Source organism: Nansenia antarctica, assembly GCF_963989245.1.
Source record: "Nansenia antarctica genome assembly, chromosome: 14".
Classification (NCBI taxonomy): domain Eukaryota; kingdom Metazoa; phylum Chordata; class Actinopteri; order Argentiniformes; family Microstomatidae; genus Nansenia; species Nansenia antarctica.
Genome location: NC_137684.1, coordinates 26,710,281 through 26,732,965, shown reverse-complemented (window position 1 = coordinate 26,732,965; position 22,685 = coordinate 26,710,281). Strand labels below are relative to the sequence as shown.

Below are 22,685 nucleotides of genomic sequence, written 5' to 3'. Positions count from 1 at the left end.
GGGTTTATAGGTTTCAAAGACTTTAAGCAATGGAACAGACGGCTTGGATTGCTTTAGTTTTCTATGGTGAGTGAGTGCTCTGGATTCTAACCTGAGCTTGTTGTGAGCAAATAGGCCTACCCCTCGTTTCACTGTAGTGATGTGGATGTGTGCCTTTATATGTGACACATTCTAATACTTTGGTCCTCATGTCAGGAAAAATGTGAATACATTTCTGTGTTGTTGAAAATCAACGACACATCGCTAGTCAACTAACACAGCTTGTTTTGTGAGCCTGCTAACAATGTAAAGTAGTGTTATAGTTAACTAGGTAGCAGTGGGGGATTACTCACCGAATCCATTTCGTTGCAGTATTTTGGCTTGACTAGCGAGTTTGTGTTGTGATTCTCAACAACGTTGAAATGTAGTTCCGTGTTTCAAAAGAAAAGTCAGAACATTTTGATTGGTTGCTGACATGCGGACCAAATGATCAGACTGTGTCACATATGTGTTTCCAAGTGTTCGTCAGTAGGCAAACTAAATGTGTGTGTGTGTGTGTGTGTGTGTGTGTGTGTGTGTGTGTGTGTGTCTGTGTGCGTGTTTGTGTGTTAAGCGTCCATAGGGTGTAGTGCTCTGGAGTGTGTGGTGTCGACTGGCCCAGCGCAAAGAGTTCTGCAAGGATCTGACGTCCGTCTGTCCTGTGGGTTCAGTGTTTGTCTGAAACCTCAGGATAGTTCCAAACTCCGTGTGGAGTGGGACTTCCAGGTAAACTCTTACATCACAATGATGCTGTACACAATATATACTGCATGCCGCCCTACATTGACAGATATGGGAATCACGTCTCTTTAGGAGATGAAGGTCTAAATGCATTACTTTCTAATGATGAATCAATCAAAAGATAAGTACTGATAACACAAATAATGTTGTGACTTTAGAATTATAAGGTTCTATCTACATTTTTGGTCAAAATTGAGTTTTTTACATAATCTGATCCATTAGGTGTTTATTAATGCCTGTGTGGTGTTATTTTTAAAATGTTGACATTTTTTAGTTAGTAATTAATCAAATACAAAGGTTCCATCTCACAAAACATAATGGAATGTAAAAACTTTGACCCTCAATATCTCTGAACTACCGGTACCCTAAACGTAGATAGAACCCTATAATTCTAAGATCACGATGTGTAAATTAGCAATTATATTATGTTATAGATTGGCAAAATCAGGAATCAGAAATGATGATAGTATTCCAGGTATCAGCTCAGCTCAAATACAGAGGTTCCAAATAATCCCCTACGTTCATATGCAAATCGATAGCAATAAACATTTGGAGACAATGTTCTGTTGATGGAGAGAGGACACAGTAACCATAGCAATGAATAAAAGTTGTGTCCAACTCTTCATGCATCATAACAGAGCCAAGAGAGCAACTCTATAACCCTCATCCACCACTACAACAACCAGACATGGCCCACCAAACCAGAAGTGGTTCTGGTTGGGGACATCTCTGCAGGAGACTTCTCAGTTCTCCTGAAGTCAGTCACCGTCCAGGACAACGGCTTTTACCTGTGTCTCCTGCGTTTGCCTGGTAACCCGAGCATCTACAAGAATTACACCCCGCTCACAGTGGACAATACATCAGGTACATCAACGGAACGTACATACAGGCTGAGACTGTACTGTTTAGTAATGAAACCTAGCTTGGCAACCCTACCTCACAACCATATGTGACACGTTCTAATGCTTTGGTCCTCATATCGGGATCGGATGTAATGATCAGACTTTTCTTTCGAAAAATGTCCGCGTTGTTGAAAATCAATGACACATCGCTAGTCAACTAGAGTCAACACAGCTTGTTTTGTGAGCCTGCTAACAATGTAAAGTAGTGTTATAGTTCACTAGGTAGCAGTGGGGATTACTCACCGAATCCATTGCGTTGCAGTATTTTGGCTTGACTAGCGAGTTTGTGTTGTGATTCTCAACAACGTTGAAACGTAGTTCGGTGTCTCAAAAGAAAAGTCTGAACATTTTGATTGGTTTGCCGATATGAGGACCAAAGCATTAGAACGTGTCACATATGTTGGAGATCAGGCTGGAAAAGGAATGATATGAGTTGTACAAAAACATTTTTTGTTGTATCTCAGTTTAAAGAAGCTTCAGATAATTTAAGAATTGATTATATTTCAATCGTTGCAAACCGGCTGAGATTTCTCTTGTCTCTTTAGACACCCAGATCAGGATGACCCCGTCTAATGACCCCAAGCTTCCACATCCTGATTGGCTCCTGCCTGTCTGCTGCATGCTGGGACTGCTGTGCCTGGTGGGTGGAGTCACACTCGGAGTACGAGTGTGTCACAGGAGGTCGTCATGGCAACCATATAACCAGTGGTGAGAAGGATCTGTGAATAACCAGAGGAGAGACAAGAGAAGATTAGAAAAGTGCACCGTAAAAAATACTAAAACACATTCAGTATAAACATGTCAATATTACTCTTAAAGACATGGCCAGACAGACAACAAATTATGGCAATCATATGCACACTAAAATACAATTTACTTGAGCAAATACTATTGAACATATCTAACAGCTCTCGAACACTCTTTCTAATGTTATTGTACCTTGTCTTTAACAATGTGATTAGTTTTAGTAAACAGTCTGATTATTACATCTGAAATGTATTGTACATCATACAAACAGTAGTTGCAGTCATGTTGGATTATGGATTATGCTTATCTATTATAAATACTGGTTTTATGGTTAAAAAGGCTGACTTTGCTAACTTTTGGCATAAACTTTTTGCTTATGCAAATTGGAGGCCATAATCATATTCTATCTGTCAGTCATAGAGAGATGGACACGACAAGCAGAGACATACAGGAGGCCGATGGAGACAAGGTACATGCCCCCCCCCCACACAGACATACACACTCACACACACACACACACACACACACACGCACGCACACACACACACACACACACACACACACTCGCACACACATGTTAAATGCTTTATTTATGTCCACATAAATGTACAATATCTAAAGGACATAAATACTATCAGTGCATTTTGACATTATGAAAACAGTCAGTTACAGTAGTGCTGAGCCAACAACCAGTTATGCCTACACACAGGATGTTATTCACACCAAATGATAACAGTGGATTGACAGATACAGTATCAATACTGTCAAACAGACAGTATCCAGCTCATGGGTACAAGAAGCACCGCCTTCTCCATATTGAGGCTACCAATAATAGCAGATACTGAACAGTACTTTGCTAACTGTTTGGCCCTTCTCTCACACACACACACGGTTCTGTATTGACGGCTTCATCTACTCTGTCCCAGGGGTACCTCCCTTTAACACACACTACACTCCACCTTCTATCTCCTTCCCAAAACAACAGGACACAAACTGCTATGTCACGCTCCAGAGGCTCCGCGCCCCCCCCCAGCCCACCGTCTCCAGGGAAGGGGAGAGCATCTACGTCACCATGGTAACTGCACTTTACTGTACAGAGGGAACGGTTTGAATTTATCCGACATTAGGATTGCCTCCAGTTCTTTATGTTTGCTCAGGTATATGTGACACAGTCTGATCATTTTGGTCCGCATGTCGGCAACCAATCAACATTTTCTGACTTTTCTTTTGAAACACAGAACTACGTTTCAACGTTGTTGAGAATCACAACACAAACTCGCTAGTCAACAAAAAAATATCCGAAAAACCCGTCCTGCAAGTACAATAAAGCTAGTGCTCGAGTGTCCCTTACGGGGGCTAGTGTATGGTGGATTTGTATGAGAGTAACTTCATCTCTCTCTTTCCTCTGTTCAGCATGGCACTCCTGCTGGGTCTCCAGGCGTCCTCCACATTCACCGCAGCAGAGGGGTTCTACCAGAAGAGTGGCTGCAGGAAGGGAGGCCCCAACTCCCCCAAACACCTCAACAACCTCAAACATCCCAAAGTCTTCAAATACCCCAACTACCCCAAATACCTCCAAAACCTCACACCCCCAAACCTCCGATCGTCAAAGCTAACCCAGATACCTCAGACGCCTCCCAAACCCAAATCTCCAAGATATCCAAACTGCTGCGAGTTCCTTAAATAACCCCCCTTACTGACCCAGACACCAAACATTTCCACTTTCAGTGTATATATTTCACTATTTAAAATGCAAGTGATACATGTCCATGATAAATCAATAGCTATCAAGGAATGAGTTTGCGTGATGATATAACATTATGCAAAAAACGCTGTTTTAGTGTCATCAACTAATATTTATTTTCATGGATATGCACATACATACAGTATATTTGCCACGATTAGAAAAAACAGCACATTGAGGTTTTCAAAGTGTCAGTGTCACCAGAGTGGGCAGTAACGCTCAAAACTACATGCTTCACCTTTAACACATCTAAAAGCCAATATACCATATCTAAAACACCTCAACACCCACCAATTACACCCCTCAAATGACTCCAACATTGGACCTATCGCTAAGCCACGCCCCCTTTGAAAACTCAGACAAACAAACAACGCTTCACTGACAGTGACTGACTGACCGACCGTGACTGAATGACATTCAATGACTTACAATGGCGGGAGTTGGCAAATTTCTGTTTTCTGATTTACCACAGCAAGTAATAGACTAGTCTAGAAGCTTTTCACCATCAGATATTAGCGAGTTGTTTGTCAGAGTTTTCCGCCTGTAGTGACTTTCGCTGTGATATGATTGGACAATTTCTATTTCGGGGCATGGGTTAGCGATAGGTCCATTCTATCAACACTGGAGGACACAAAAGAGCCAAAGAGTTCAGTTACCTCAGAGGAGGATGATGGACCAAATCTCCCATTACACCTTGTGCCATTGCTAATAAGACCATTGTGTTAGGGTGCCTTTTTGAAAATGTATCCATCAGGATGAGCTGCACTTTGTAATGGTCCCAGGACGGTTGACGAGGACTCTCAGCACTTAGCACAAGTGTAGCAAGCATAACCCTTACTGAGATGAATGATGCTTTATGTTTGACAGCGGGGACCATTATTGATTTCTTAAGAGAGGAAGCTGGAAGAGTGGGTTTATTTGCACAGGTACTTCCATGTAATGAGGCCTTCATATCTATCTTCAATACTATCTTTGGATGGCAGCATACCAAATGCATTTTCTGTGTATTCATGTACCGATCTTGAGTTGTCTATCTTGCCTTAAATGTCAGACACTTGTATCTTTTGAAAGATGGGCAGGGTCTGCCATCCTGTCGATTCAAACAGACGACTGGTTGATTAATAAAGGGAATGGGCACGAATACTTTCCCTTTTCTGATAAGACGTACAGTATATATAATCAGTTTGTTCATTGATTATTCAACACACTTTAGCTACAGTCCTCTCATATTGGTCAGCTGATTTCACCATAACCAAATGGTGAGCACACCGATGCATTAAAATAATGTCTGCCTTTAACACTAGAACAGCCAGTGAGTAAAGAAAAATGTAATATTTTTGCAGTCGATCAAATTTCAGGACCCTCATTTCATGACTTTTCCTAGATATGTGCGTTCTACCACCCAGTATCCTTACATTTTCAAAATCACATCAGGATAAGCTAATGTAAAGCTATTTTGCTGTTTCTCTGTGTAGGAAGCAGGCTAATTTACAAGCCGGCCAACTAGTGGTCGTTGTGTGTAAATAGCAGGTTAGCATTGTAAAGAGGCGGCTCTTTTAGTAGGTAAAAAAGGCACGACTGTTCTAGTGTTAAACTCCTGTTGGCTGAACATCAATGAGAAGATCTGTTTCAGTACATAGATCAATATCATTAATGAGAAGATCTGTTTCAACACACAGATCAATAGCATCGCTCCCCATTGACAGCAGTCATTTGTAAGGACAAGCCACAGATGGAACATGACAGCAGTTTACATTTAAGTCCTTATTAGATGAGGTCAATTATACAACAGTTAATTCCGACCAAGTGTTTTGATTGGACAAGAGGCATTCCATAAGTGCCGATATACAGAATAACAGCACTGGGACTTTTAACTATATGTATCACTCCGCCGCACAGGTTCTATTGTTTGTGTCCAGGTTACTAGGCAACAGTTGAAGTTCAGTTGCGGAACTATTTTTTGTTGGCAGCGGAGCCCAAAAAATCATGATATTGTCGCTTATTACTGTTAACTAATAAATGCTGCTGTAGAACTGTTGTATTAATGCAATATCACACTCGAGGTCGTACTGTTATGCTGCGGCCTCGTACCTACGACCGAATCACAGCCGTGCTGATATTCAGTATAACAGCACTCCCTCTCGTGTGATATTGCTTAATCATGAGTCTCTGTTTGGATGGTCCTCTTTGGTCTCCTATAGGCATTATGCATACAGTATATGTATTCCAAATTCGTTATAGCTTTTCACGTTTGAATATATTTAATACAAATGTATGGTAGCCTATAGGGGCATTCTGATTATAGAAGCATTATTCAAGCAGAGCAGAACCCTCTTAGACCCTGTGGGACTAAGTTCTCATCAGTGGCTGTGGCGCAGGAGGTAGAGTCGCCGTCTAATGATCACAAGGTTGGCAGATCGGCAGTTCGAGCCCCGGCTGGCCACATGTCGAAGTGTCCTTGGGCAAGACACTGAACCCCAAATTGCTCCCAGTGAGCGGGCCAGCGCCTTGCATGGTAGCTTGCCACTATTGGTGTGTGAATGTGTGTCTGAATGGGTGAATGAGAAGCCGTTGTAAAGCGCTTTGGAGCAGCAAAAAAGGTGCTATATAAGTGCAGTCCATTTACCATTAGAGTTTGCTGCCAAATGCTGTTGTTGCCAAAATGTTCTCGTCCATTTTCTCAAAGGGCTAAAAACACTTGAATCTGGCAACGGGGCCACACTAAAGTAGTGGAGCCCTCTACACCCTTGTAACCTAGGCAACAAGAGAGTAGTAACACAATGATTTTTTTTTCCCACAATGTCTCAATGTTGTTGATGTTGATTGTTGTTTGTATGGCACAAGTTCTACAGACAAGTGACAAGGTTATATTTTATATTAATAATGCAGCAACTCAAACCCAGACATATTTGTATTGTGTTTTCATGACTTTGCCATTTCTGATCTCACCTGATCTCTCTCATCTGTCTTTTCCTTGTATCTCTATCTGTCCCTCCTCTCTTGTCCTCCCTCTGTTTCCATCCTTTTCCAGCTCCTTCTCTCATTGTGCATCATGGATACAATAACATGGTATTTTAATAATGGATTCCTTCGCTTCTCTCTCTGTCACTCCCTCCTGTATTTTCATCCCCATGCTTTCATCTTTTTTCGAATCTCTAATTCCTCCCCTCCCATCTATCTTTCTACCCATCATCATTCCTTGTTTTTTTCGCTCTATCTCGCTGTTTCTGCACTTGCTTTTGATGAACAGTAGGGGGGGGTAGGGGTCTTTTGATGAACAGTAGGGAGGGGTAGGGGTCTTTTGATGAACAGTAGGGAGGGGTAGGGGTCTTTTGATGAACAGTAGGGAGGGGTAGGGGTCTTTTGATGAACAGTAGGGAGGGGTAGGGGTCTTTTGATGAACAGTAGGGAGGGGTAGGGGTCTTTTGATGAACAGTAGGGAGGGGTAGGGGTCTTTGATGAACAGTAGGGGGGGTAGGGGTCTTTTGATGAACAGTAGGGAGGGGTAGGGGTCTTCTGATGAACAGTAGGGAGGGGTAGGGGTCTTTTGATGAACAGTAGGGAGGGGTAGGGGTCTTCTGATGAACAGTAGGGAGGGGTAGGGGTCTTTTGATGAACAGTAGGGAGGGGTAGGGGTCTTTTGATGAACAGTAGGGAGGGGTAGGGGTCTTTGATGAACAGTAGGGGGGGTAGGGGTCTTTTGATGAACAGTAGGGAGGGGTAGGGGTCTTTTGATGAACAGTAGGGAGGGGTAGGGGTCTTTTGATGAACAGTAGGGAGGGGTAGGGGTCTTTTGATGAACAGTAGGGAGGGGTAGGGGTCTTTTGATGAACAGTAGGGAGGGGTAGGGGTCTTTTGATGAACAGTAGGGGGGGTAGGGGTCTTTTGATGAACAGTAGGGAGGGGTAGGGGTCTTTTGATGAACAGTAGGGAGGGGTAGGGGTCTTTTGATGAACAGTAGGGGGGGTAGGGGTCTTTTGATGAACAGTAGGGAGGGGTAGGGGTCTTTTGATGAACAGTAGGGAGGGGTAGGGGTCTTTTGATGAACAGTAGGGAGGGGTAGGGGTCTTTTGATGAACAGTAGGGGGGGTAGGGGTCTTTTGATGAACAGTAGGGAGGGGTAGGGGTCTTTTGATGAACAGTAGGGAGGGGTAGGGGTCTTTTGATGAACAGTAGGGAGGGGTAGGGGTCTTTTGATGAACAGTAGGGAGGGGTAGGGGTCTTGTGATGAACAGTAGGGAGGGGTAGGGGTCTTCTGATGAACAGTAGGGAGGGGTAGGGGTCTTTTGATGAACAGTAGGGGGGGGTAGGGGTCTTTTGATGAACAGTAGGGAGGGGTAGGGGTCTTTTGATGAACAGTAGGGAGGGGTAGGGGTCTTTTGATGAACAGTAGGGAGGGGTAGGGGTCTTGTGATGAACAGTAGGGGGGGGTAGGGGTCTTTTGATGAACAGTAGGGGGGGTAGGGGTCTTTTGATGAACAGTAGGGGGGGGTAGGGGTCTTTTGATGAACAGTAGGGAGGGGTAGGGGTCTTTGATGAACAGTAGGGAGGGGTAGGGGTCTTTGATGAACAGTAGGGAGGGGTAGGGGTCTTTGATGAACAGTAGGGAGGGGTAGGGGTCTTTTGATGAACAGTAGGGAGGGGTAGGGGTCTTTTGATGAACAGTAGGGAGGGGTAGGGGTCTTTTGATGAACAGTAGGGAGGGGTAGGGGTCTTTTGATGAACAGTAGGGGGGGGTAGGGGTCTTTTGATGAACAGTAGGGAGGGGTAGGGGTCTTTTGATGAACAGTAGGGAGGGGTAGGGGTCTTTTGATGAACAGTAGGGAGGGGTAGGGGTCTTTTGATGAACAGTAGGGAGGGGTAGGGGTCTTTTGATGAACAGTAGGGAGGGGTAGGGGTCTTGCTGCAAGCAAGTTGGGATTTTTTTTTTTAAATGTTTGTTTAGCATCCCCGGCCACGTTGTTCTTCCTTCTCTTTCCCTTTGCTTTCCTCACCAACTCTATTCAATTCAATTCAATTCAATTCAATTCAAATAACTTTATTAGTCCCACTAGGGGCAATTCATTGAGAGCAGCATCTTCACAGAAGAACATTAAAACGTCTCATCACATACAAACAACAAAAACAACGAGTGCACCAGGAGCTAAGATCATTGGGTATCGTGGATACCTTGAAATAATACAATACAATTCAATCAATAACAATCAACGAATCAGCAATCAATGAATACGCCTGTCCGAGTTGAATCTATCTCATAGGAAGATAGAAGTCATAAAGGCCTCACCCCCTACTTATCACATAGGCTCTCTGCCTTCCTTCTCTCTGCATGTCAACAGATATCATGTATCAGGTATTGAATCACTATAACATGTCCCAACTCTGTAAACACGCATGATCATTGTTAAGCCTTGTTTTAATCCCACTCAGTTTAGCCTAAAGGAGTTTATTTTCCACAGGGCATGTTTGCAGACAGTGTTTGTCAGAGTGGTTGTTGGGTGCTGGTGATATATATGCTAGTTAAACTGCACAGCATTAGGATGTCATGAATTATTGAGGCACAGCAACCTTAGGAATGCTAAGGGTGCTTCGATCATTAGCAGCGTCGTAATTATTCACACACAAAACACACACAGACACACACACGCAATATCAATAGGAATAACATGGGTTGGGTTTTGTACATATTACTAATAACATGTTACTGCAATGCTGTGAGACCAACCGAAACAGTGACATGATCATCATTCACTATTATGCACTAAACATTTACAAATTATGGGATGTAGTTTTAGGCTAGTACAATACAACAACATTAATACTTGCTAGAAAGCATTCCTTTTAGCCCCACCCTGATCAGAATCTCTTTCTTTATAATCATACAGCATGTATATGTTGGCTATAGTACCAAACTTGTACTATAAACCAATGGGGGTCAAAGGAGCAGCTGGTGATATTTTTGAGATGGACTTTTCCTGATGTATTACAGAGGCCTTCTGTGAAATCTATCCGATGTAAGTGCATCAGACATCTTTCATAGTCGAGATAGTAGTATCAGTGTCAATCCGATCCATGATGTGTGTTGTCTGGTTCCATGCTCCTCTGTGAAATATGATTCTACTTCAAGATCCTGAAAGCTTCTAAGAATCAGTGAATGACACCATTAACATGTTGGAATAAGCAGTAGGGGCACCCTTTGAATGATGAAACTGACAGTGCTTTCGCAAAGGACATTTTGAACCTGTAGATTATTGTACTGTATTAAATCAAATATAAATCGTTTGAGATATGAATGAAAGGTAGAAAAAAAAAAGAGAAATGGAAAAAGGGAGGGAGGGAGCGAGCTCGGATAAAAGGCTTTGATTACATTCCCAACCTCCCCGCCTCCTTTTGCTAGAGTACCCTCAACCGTAAAATCAACTATTTCCACGGCTACAGCCACTGCCAGCCATATCCATAGCACTGAAAAAAGAATACATATATTAAGATTTTTTTTTAAGTATAACGCAAGATTTGACGAGATTCGTATTTGTATTAAATAGCGAGAGGTTTTATTACGGGAAGATACAATGCCTTGTACACTGCAAACGCGAAATAAGACGTGGATGCCAGCTATCAACGTGGCTATCGTGGGATTGGTGGTTTTTATTATGGGTAAGCACAGCGCGAGCGTCTCATGTAACAGCTGGGATCGATATCACAGTTCATATTATTATATTATTATTATATTATGTACACATCCGCAATGTTACTATCGATGCTCAAATTGCACGGTTTCCTTGAGCTGTGTGTGTGTGTGTGTGTGTGTGTGTGTGTGTGTGTGTGTGTGTGTGTGTGTATGTGTGTGTGTGTGTGTGTGTGTGTGTGTGTGTGTGTGTGTGTGTGTGTGTGTGTGTGTGTGTGTGTGTGTGTGCGTGTGTGTGCGTGTGCGTGTGTGTGTAAATGCATGCGTGCGTGCGTAAAGGGACGAAAGGGGGCTATTCCTGAAATACTGGGGGATTATGAAACCTATCATAATTATTACTCTGGTGGCATGCAAAGCGGTGGTATAGCCTATCTCTGCTGCTAGCACTAACATAACTAGTTGTCTTCATCACATCTCAGATAAACAATGAGTTTATGCAATATGACCTAATGCTATCTCATACAGCGGTGAATCAAAGAGGGAAAGGGTCATAATAAAGTAAATTGTGGTTGTTATTGTATTTTTCATCCAGATATGCATAGCAGCAGGCTTAATCTAATCTAATCTTGACCTAGGCTACAGCAAACAGCACAGACTACATGGGAGCAACAACACGAGGATGGATCATTGCCACTCCATGACGTTAGAATTATAAGGTTCTATCTCCATTTTTGTCAAAATTGAGTTTTTTACATAGTCTGATCCATTAGGTGTTTATTAATGCCTGTTGGACATTTTTGAGTTAGTAATTAATAAAATACAAAGGTTCCATCTCACAAAACATAATGGAATGTAAAAAACGTTGACGCTCAATATCTCTGAACTGCCCTAAACGGAGATAGAACCTTATAATTCTAAACGGAGATGGAACCTTATCATTCTAAACGGAGATAGAACCTTATCATTCTAAACGGAGATAGAACCTTATCATTCTAAACGGAGATAGAACCTTATCATTCTAAACTCACGACTCACTGTAGGTTCTGATGTGTTCGGCCTATTTAATCTTGCGTGACAATAACTCAAGCAGGTGCATTTACCTTGGGTGCGTTCGTAAAATTCGCTCTGAGAGCGCCGGAGCGCACACTGGGTTCGACGTCATAAACGGACCGAGTAATTTGATTGGACGAGAGGCATTCCATGAGTGCTGATCCACATGTCCAGAGCGAATTTATGAACGCAGCCCCTGATGCGTGAGTGTGGAGATGACGAATGTGCGAATCCATCATCTCTTCCTCAATGCATCGCTACATTAAATAACAGGCCTGATTTCTGGGACATAAATAGTAGGCCTAGTTTATTGTATGTTTCAAACGTGCTATAGCCTACTGATATAATCCAAGACGGGTTGTTACACAAAGTGAAAAGCGTGCGTCGATTCGTGACTATTTCATCCCTACCGCGGTCCTCTGAGCATCATCTGGGCAAAAGAGATGGTTTATATCGCCTCGTCTCGCTCGTTTCTATCGCCATCCGTTTATTTACACTGTATTTAGCCGACAATCATCTGTTGCACAAATACACACAGTGTGTGGGTCAGGTGTGTGGGTCAGGTGTGTGTGTGGGTCAGGTTGTCACAGTGTGGATCAGGTTGTCATTATAAATTGAGCAGGTGTGTTTACATTAGCCTACATTATTTAAATTGAGCAGGTGTGTTTACATTAGCCTACATTATAAATTGAGCAGGTGTGTTTACATAGCTAGTAACTTAAGTATGGAAGCATATAGTGGACATCATTCAAATGGATGTTTATGCAATTTGAGATTGCAATTGCATGTTCCACTTTTGCATGCATTCTTTCAGTCACTATTCAAATTCAAATGAAGTCATGTGATTTTCATTTTCATTTTCATGTACCTAGTACGAACACATTTCATTTGTTCAAACAGGTTCAATCAAGTAGGTGATAGAGAGACCAGGGACACAACAGGGGTACATTTTAACACCCTGCTTTTCTCCGATCTGAAACAAGCTAGAGTCATGAACTCATTCAGAACATGCAAAGTCCTCCCTGCGTGAAAAAAAATCCAATCAAATATCTCACCATCTGCAGGTTTCATTGAAAAAATATGTGATCAGGGGTAAAACCTTTCTCACCACATGATATCCAATCATATTTGTATTACTGGTAAAATACTGGTTAAATATTGACATGATCAATGTTTTTGTGTCTTGCTTGATTTAAGGTGTTAGGGTCAGGGGCGATTGTAACACAATATTAGCTAAAAAGCAGCTAAAATGAAAACAAGCAAAAGTCTGAGTGGGATGACCATAAACTGGTCTCTTGATCAAACTCAGGTGTGAAAAAGGGGGAGTCTGCGGCGCAGGAGGTAGAGCCGCCATCTAATGATCGCAAGGTCGGCAGATCGGCGGTTCGAGCCCCGGCTGGCCACATGTCGAAGTGTCCTTGGGCAAGACACTGAACCCCAAATTGCTCCCAATGAGCGGTCCGGTGCCTTGCATGGTAGCTTGCCGCCATTGGTGTGTGATGTGTTTGTGAATGAGAGGCCGTTGTAAAGCGCTTTGGAATAAGTCAGTCCATTTTATTTACCAAAGAAATGATCCTAATGGCATCCAGAACGCAGAGAAGGCCGTCTCCTGATACACAGGACTCTGTCACATGTCAATCTGCTGCAAACTACAGAGGCTGTCCAGGACCGTGTGATCATTCATTTGAGGGGTACCAACATTCAAACAAATCTTCTTCAACTATCTTTCGGATTTCTATGTATGACACATCATTTGAAAGCTTACAAACACCCTTTCATAATCTGGAAAAAAAACTGAAAAATTACCATGCCTACTTGAGGACTTTTTAACTAGACTATCACCTATGTGACATAGTCTGATCATTAGGTCCGCATGTCGGCAACCAATCAAACTGTTCTGACTTCTCTTTTGAAACACGGAACTATACGTTTCAACGTTGTTGAGAATCACAACACAAACTCGCTATTTGAGCCAAAATACTGCAACAAAATGGATTCTGTGAGTAATCCCCACTGCTACCTAGTTAACTATAACACTACTTAACATTGTTAGCAGGCTCACAAAACAAGCTGAGTTAGTTGACTAGCGATGTGTCATTGATTTTCAACAACGCGGAAATGTATTCACATTGTTCGAAAGAAAAGTCTGATCATTGCTTCAGATCCCGACATGAGGACCAAAGCATTAGAATGTGTCACATATGATCCGTCAGTTCACACAGCCAAGATAACACCACAGTGGATGGAACTAAGCGGCGTGCACATAGAGACTGTAGGAGCTATTTCATTACTTTGATTATTTTGTTATTATTATTTGTTATTTTTGTATTTGTTTATTCTATTTGTAACCACTAGGGGCAGCACTTGGGATAAAGGTAGCAGGTGTGCATGTCAGGTGAGGCACCACTAGAGGATATGGTTTTTTACCAGAGTATGAGAGAGGCAGCCATTGAACGTGAGTGTTTGCTTGGAAATGGACAATAAATCAACTTAGACGTGGATCTCTGGCCTGGACATTTGACTTCTTAAGTACCTGAGTACAGCCTAAACTGACATGGTGCATCAGTGGGTTTTTGTAAGTTTAATTTTGTTTGAAACTCTTTTGTTGACAAAAATCCACTACAGAGACAGAGCATTGACAGAGCAGCCTGACAGCCTAGATGCACTTTTGACATACACAGCTGATTAGCACAGCAACACTGATTATGAATGAATGAATTAATTAATGAATGAATGAATGAATGGATGGTCTTTATTGTCATTGATATAGTACAGGTACCAAACAACGACATTTGGGAGGGGGGGCTCCCCTGGTGCTAGGAAAAAAAATACTAAAAACAAGAAGGGAAAAGAGCTGGTTTACATAAATAAAGGCTATGTACACTATCCACTATACTATACTATACAAATAAAACACTGTGCTGTACTCTATGCTATGCTATAAATATCCTAACATTTCCTATCTTTGAGCCTTATGTACCCGAGGGTTGTCATATTGCACATAGTGTTATTGCACATTCATTTAAAGTGTCGCAGTTTGCAGGTTTGAAATGTTCACAGTTGTGTTTCAGTATTGCACTTGATTACAATCTAGTAGCTGCCATCAAATTGTCTAGATTGTCCAGGGCCTAGAACCTATCTATGTGCAGTAGACTGGTCTCTGAGTAATAGAGTTGAATGCAACATGCTTACATTTGTCCCAGGTCTCACCTATTGGTCACATATTGCAATAGGTTGCCTTGCTGCATTTACATAACTAGTAACTTATTGTCACACTGTCTGAGAATTTCTTCAATAGTATCCATCATTACACTGTAACTAGAAGACTGGCATCTAAGCATTGCCACACTGTAATGGAAATGTAACCATACGGTCCTCAGGTGAGACAGGAAACCAACAAGATGGTACACAGTATTTACTCGTTAATAAGGTTTAATCAAAATAGTTTGCAAAGTATTGACTTCTTAAACAACAGTACACAACAGAAGTGTCATGAGAGCTGTCCTGGCAAGAAGCCCTCAATTCTGTCTCACGAACATCTTATACTTGGACTGGGCGCACAAGGTCAGCCGACAGACAATGAACTGGTGTGTACCTTATCTTTCTCAGTACTAGCAGATGGGCACCCTATCTTGTCAAGTGGCAGATTTAGCACATTCTGTACTGAGAAGTAAGGTAAGAAGTGATCAGAACACAATATCCAAACTTGCATTCATGTAGAACTCCAGAGCAGTTAGATCAGATAACATACTGTTAACCTCTTAGTCTATGACGTTAGTACAGGAACAAATCAACTTAGGATATACTGATTATACACAGAAATAACAGGAAGACACGTTAGAGCATTTTTAGCCATTACACACACCCTGACATAATCACCTGCCATGCCTGTTGTGGGGTCAATATGTAATGAAAAGGTATGCACTCACTGTACTGTAAGTGGCTTTGGATAAAAGCTAAATGGAATATTTTCTATATTAGGAATAAGAAATCGTATTGTGAACCCAGTATCATGAATCGTATCGACTCGTGGGTTGAGTGTATCGCTACGTCCCTATTAATCCCCACTACTCTACACTAACTAGGTAGCAGTTGGGAAGATATGCTTTGAATCAAATCCATTGCATTGCAGTATTCTGGCTTGACTAGCGAGTGTGTCATTGATTTTCAACAAACAACATTGACATTTATTTACATTTCTCAGAATAAAAAGTCTGAACATTTGGTCGGTTGACGACTTGTTCCCGCCTTTCACCAGCTGCTGTCACATTTCAGCACAGTCCAGTAACAGTATACCTAACGCTGTGCCTCCCATCTTGTTTCACCAGGGGGAGACAGTGCTTTTGACTCAGTCCACCTTCAGAAATCATGTGCTTCGACTGGTAGAACAGACTGCCTAATGGAGCATTCCTCTCCCATCCCAATGTAGTCTCACTGTTTGTGACTGTACTTCTACTACTAACAGGTCCAGTCTTCTATGGCACAGATGGTAGTAGTAGTAGTGCTTGACCAGGAACGACTGTCTAGGCCCATTCGTGTAAGCACCTATTTTGCTGTACACTCTGTAACATTATCATCTCATCCTATTTGATCCTGTTCTATCCTATCCTATCCCATGGCATTCCACAGATTGTTCATCTTAATCGGAAAACGGATGTTGTGTAATGTCATAGATAGAAGCTCCTTTGAATATGCATACTAGAGGTCGGGTGGAACAGCATATGTTTGACGTTTGAAAGGTAGATATAGTAGACTTTAAAGGTCTATATTTCAAGGTTTAAGTTGTGACGTAAGTTGGAACATTCTGAGTAGTATCACACAACAAATATATTGCACTCTCATATACTGTACAGTGTACACTGTCTGATGTTGACATTGTTGATCAGTCTGAGACATGCTATACTACTTCTGTCCACAAGGGGCAGGCTATCCCGTGCCACAGCTGATCTATCATGCACAGAAACACCCACTGTGGCGATGCAGCACTTCTGCTCTGAGCTGCATTGATTTCGGGAGACAGATCGTCAATTATAATCCTCAGAGTGATGCGATGGAACGAGGCAGTCCCCTTTTTGGAGGCAGAGGCCACAGCTGATTTATCATGGGAGGAAAGATGTTTAGAAAAGATTGAGCTGTATTACAGAGCACACTGTTTAGAAATATGCCTGTCAGCAGCATCATCCATAGTTATATTTATATTTTTACAATAATATTCATACTCAATATTCATACATGCTTATCCACAATAGCCTAAACTTGTCTCAAATATAACCTCCTAAACGCCTTTGTATAATAAATAATAAATAACATGATGCTGACATGAAGTCCCTTAGTGATATAACTACTGACGTTCCTCCCCTGGTCATTGGGTTTTCTGAGTAATAAAAATACATACATCCTTACGTTTTAGCGGTGCTTGGCCAAAAATAAAAAAAGAGTCATCAAATATTAAAGAAAAGCCTGCACAAGGAATCTGCTCCTCCCATGTGCTTTATGTAGCAAACAATGTTTTGGCCAACTGGTAGCCTTCGATAGGTCGATCTTCTTTATTCATTGCTTATTGGAGTCCCAGAGCCATCACCCAGAAATGAACGCTCAATGCTGATAGGGCCAAGGACACTGCCAATCACCTGTAGTCAAGGTGCTTGATGATTGCAGCCCTGCTAAAGGCCCTAAAGGTCACAAGGGGGGGTCAAGGTTTATGAAGCCTCTTATGTATCCATCCATCCTCCATACACCAGTTAGTCAACACCTGCCATGCCATGTTAGGATGTAGTCCTGGGTTTGAACCGGGGGTGGCCTTCTATTAAGCAACTTGCACAGTGAGAAATGGATTCTCTGGGTTAATTGTGTCCCCTACAAGTACTGTGTTCATCTGGCAGTGACGCATCCGCGCCGCAGAAGTAGGAAATGAAAGAGCTGACAGGTTCATAGTTCAAACTGGTTCCTGGAACGAGACCCTAGGCTAGAGCTAGTCGTTGCTCCTTATTCCAATAATGTATACAACCATAATCTATATGTATACAACCATAATCTATATGTATACAACCATAATCATGACTGGGTGTTGCCTAGGAGCCAAGCCTCTACCATCTAAATAGTTTGAAAGGATGTGCTCTCAAATTGGCTGCTGATTCCATCAGATGAGAGCTTCCCAGTAAACAAAGAGTCCAAAAGCTGTCCTCAGGGAAGCCGGGATGTGGGTTCAGATGACGTCTTTCTAGGACGTCCAGATGACGTCTTTAGGATGTCTTATGGACTACAGATCATCTTCTTTTGCTTTGGTTTTACGTGTTAAAAAAAACATACAATCTACATCACAAAAACATCACAAGGGACAATACACACAATATCTATCTCACAATCGCGGTCACAATTAGTCATATTTAACCCTAACTAACGCATGACATAAAGTGCGTAGATGCTAATCCAAGTGCGTGCGGAGAGTGTGTGTGTGTATGTGTGTATGTGTGTGTGTGTGTGTATGTGTGCAGCTCAAGAATTCATAAGCAGCCATTACCTTCCTGTGTGTGTGTGCGTGTGTGTGTGTGTGTGTTTATGTGTATGTGTGTGTATGGTTGTGTGTCTGTGCCTGCGTGCGTGCCTGCATACCTGAACGCCCCCTCCTGTGTGGCCTGTGCATGTAGTAGTGTGCCAAAGTGACATGTTAAAAACACAGCGATAGAGGAACCTCGTCTTTATCTTCACGTTTACGATGACCTTGAGCCGTAGGAATAAAAGGTGCTGTGAGAGAGTGATGAGAGGAGGGGAGAGGAGAGGAGGGGAGAGGCTCGGGGTGTGTCGAGGGAGTGAAGCAGAGCAGTGAGGAGAGGAAGAAGGAGGGAGGGAGGGAGGGAGGGAGAGGGAGAGGGAGATACACTGCAGTATTGCAGTGTATAAAAGCAGCTTTGACTGTGAAGCAGCAGCATTGGGTCATGTCGAGGTCCGTTGTTACGACAATAACAGTCCCCCGTTGAATACTACACATAATAAATAACATGTCGTACTGTGAGAGTACTGTGATTTTATTTTACATCCTCGTCATTCGAGTTCGTCCATGTTGTTAATCGACCGACGTCAGAGGCGCACAACATTGAGACAAGGACGACTTATCGTTTTTCAAGACAGAGAGAGAGAGAGAGTATACTATTCATGTTTCATTCATCAGGGCCTCTGCTGTTTCACAGGAAAAAGAAAACATTTTTGAAGGTCAAAATATATTATGGCCGAGAGTGTTATTTTAGCAGAAATGTCTGGGGCAGGTTGACTCATGCAGGTTTACTCATTGGCTTGAGGGTAATTTTGTGGGAGAAACATGTCAGAAATGTTTTTAAGATAATTTTTTTCCGATTTGACCAAAACACTAGAACGTGTCACATAATATGTGCTCCTCACCATAGATTTCCCCTTATCGTGATGAATCAAAACTGACTCTACAGTAAGAACAGCTTAACTGACTCTACAGTAAGAACAGCTTAACTGACTCTACAGTAAGAACAGCTTAACTGACTCTACAGTAAGAACAGCTTAACTGACTCTACAGTAAAGAACAGCTTAACCTTTTCAACCGGAATGAACCGGAATGGCAATATCAGCAGAAGAGATACTCAGTGCCCACCGTCAATATAATACGCTAGCTCTTTAAAACGCCCTGACTAAACACAACCTGTGCATTATCTTTTTGCACGGTATTGATCTGATTCAATGATTACACTGTTCAGCAACGTCAATCAATCTCATCAATCAAAAACAGACTGCACTTACTATATAGCGCCTTATTCCAAAGCACTTTAAAACGGCACACGACACACAAGGAAGAATGCCATGGTAGGTTGGGGGGTAGTGGTGGTCTAGTGGATAGTGAGTTGGACTTGGGATCGGAAGGTTGTGAGTTCAAATCCCGCCTGAAGCCACACCACTACTAGTGTGCCCTTGGGTAAGGCACTTAGCCCTCAGTTACTCCAGGGGGAATGTCCCTGTAATTCGTAATTGTAAGTCGCTTTGGATAAAAGCATCTGCTAAATGGCAAAATTATTATTATTTAATTAAAATTATTATTATTTAGGTTGGCGTTGGCAAGTGGAAATATAGCCAAGAGTTGTAAGACAAATGACGCAAGACTATTAACATAATAATACTAGTAACCTAACCACTTCAAAGCTAAATCCAACCCTTACCTTAACCACTCAAAGTGAATGCCTAATATTGCCTAAGTTGTTCTGTTGTTCCCTTCGGGGGAAACGGTGAAGATGGATGAAGATGAGGTCACACAGGTCTCACATCTGTATGTTTTCTAGGGACATTAGTTTATGTTCGGTATCAGAAAGAGATGAGATCGATGAGACATCACATTGAGTTTCAAGGTCAGAACTGAGAAAATTTGCTGGACAAAAAATTATGCATCGCATCAGTTATGAGTAGGAACCACATTGTAACCACGGTAACCATGTATGACAGCATATCAGCTATCTGATGTGAAACACGGCCGTACAGACTCCCACCACACACACATAGGCGGGTAAAGACATTGATATAGCATAGACTAGCTGGCCCGGCACAGTGTGTGTGTGTGTGTGTGTGTGTGTGTGTGTGTGTGTGTGCACGCGTGTGCTTGTGTGTGTTTCTGTGTGCTGCCTTTGCATGCATATTTTGAGATGTCAGCCTATTTGTCCTTCCTCCCCTCCCTCCCTCCCTCCCTCCCTCCATCCCTCCCTCCATCCCTCCCTCCCTCTCAGATCAGGTGCTGTACTGCAGTACCTCTAGAGGACACCTGAATCCAAGAGGAAGGGAGGGGAGGAGGGGAGGGGGAGGGGAGGAGGGGAGGGGGAGGAGTGGAGGACACTTACTGCACCACTAATACATGCTCAGAGAGAGAGTGAGAGAGAGACATATATGGATGGAGAGAGGTAAAATAAGAAAACGTGAGAATTTCAAATACACTGGGATAGAAAGGAACAGGACAAGAGAAGAGCCGAGTAAAGATGGGAGAAATGTATTAGGTCAGAGAAAGAGAGACAGAGAGAGAGAGAGAGAGAGAGAGAGAGAGAGAGAGAGGGGAGGTAGAAGGAGAGGTCTCTTACGATCATGCATCCCACAGAGACAGAGAGAGAGAGAGAGAGAGAGAGAGACAGAGAGTGTGAGAGAGAGAAAGAGAGAGAGAGACAGAGAGAGAGAGAGAGACGGAGAGTGTGAGAGAGAGAGAAAGAGAGAGAGAGAGATGGAGAGTGTGAGAGAGAGAGAGAGAGAGACAGAGAGTGTGAGAGAGAGAGAGACAGAGAGTGTGCGAGAGAGAAAGAGATAAAGAGAGAGAGAGAGCGAGAGAGAGAGAGAGATGGGAGGGTGTGAAGAAATGCCGCTGCTGTAGAGCCCCCCCCCCCCCCCCCCCCAGATGAAGGATGATTGTAGCAGCAGTGGGAACTTGTCCAGCAACACACAACTGTGCTGTAGACTGCAGAGCAGCATGAATGGAATGGTGCAGAGGCTGCGTTCACACGCCCTATCCCATCCCTGCGTTCACACACCCTATCCCATCCCTGCGTTCACACACCCTATCCCATCCCTGCGTTCACACACCCTATCCCATCCCTGCGTTCACACACCCTATCCCATCCCCTCGCTCACATGCACAAACACACATGCACACACTTTGTGACGTTAGAATTATAAGGTTCTATCTCCATTTTTGTCAAAATTGAGTTTTTTACATAATAAGGTGTTTATTAATGCTTGTGTGGTGTTATTTTTTAAAATGTTGACATTTTTGAGTTAGTAATTCATAAAATACAAAGGTTCCATCTCACAAAACATAATGGAATGTGAAAACGTTGACGCTCAATATCTCTGAACTATCCTAAACGGAGATAGAACCTTATCATTCTAAGCTCACGACTTGTGCACTTGTTCCTTTTGCTCTGCATTTGTTATATATAGTATGCCCTGTATCTCTTGTATACTGCTCTGATAAATTTGCTTGTATACAATGTGTTTTTTTTCTTTAGAGAACGGCTTATGACATCTGGCCACAGGGACGACAGTTGAAAAGTAGCCATTTGGCTAACACTGACTCATTTACCAACTGGTTTATTAATGTGTACTGTCCCTGGTCAATACATTTAAAAAATAAAATAAAAAACACAGGCAGGTAGGCAGGCCTCCACCTCTTACAATTAGGATTATCACACATGCCATGATTCACCTTCGAGGTATCTTGGAGTTTCTAACTTTGGTATTTATTGCGGTCTGCCAAAAAAGCTGGTGAAGGGCTTTCGGGTGGTTATATTTGACTCTGGGCGCTCACTTTACAAACAGGCTCAGCGGTGGCGCGCTGCAGAGCTCTTAAGCTGTGTGAAATGTAATTTGTCACCATTTCAAGTTCTATCAAACTAACTAACTAACTCATCTAGCTGTCAAACAGAACTATCTAAGGTTATTTAGAGATACTGTAAAAGGTTATATACCATGATTCACAAAATGGTATCGTACGTGATTCTAGGGGAGCCTTATACTGATATATACAACGGATAGATCCGGTCCATTGTCTCTATTGGTCAGTTTGCGTTCCAGCCGTGCCGATATCCATGTTTGCACACGGCTAAATCGAATGTTGACACATCTTTTCATATTACTCTGTGTTTGTATACGTCACCGTTATCGAAGTTACATTATTACCGTTGCTTAGCAACCGATAATTAACTGTTCAGGTGATGAATACACTTACGATAAAATATAGTTCCATTAAAATACATTAACTAAAAGTTTGTCTTGTCTTTCTTCTGTGAAATATTGATAGATAAATGTGGTAACCGTTGTATAAAAGCGTTATGAAACTCGAAGCCGTGGTATATCGTGGATATCGGCACAG

At 42.4% G+C, this 22,685-nt stretch overlaps 1 protein-coding gene across 1 annotated transcript in view; it reads left to right on the top strand.

Moving 5' to 3' along the window:
• Nucleotides 1–10,718: 10,718 nt before the first annotated feature.
• The window catches only part of scn2b (sodium channel, voltage-gated, type II, beta), a gene marked incomplete at both ends in the record, with an annotated part of 14,940 nt that continues 2,973 nt past the window's right edge, over nt 10,719–22,685 (top strand). The window contains one exon of the mRNA XM_080545288.1: nt 10,719–10,803. Within this exon, the coding sequence (XP_080401414.1) occupies nt 10,719–10,803 (85 nt within the window). The remainder of the gene's footprint in view (nt 10,804–22,685) is intronic.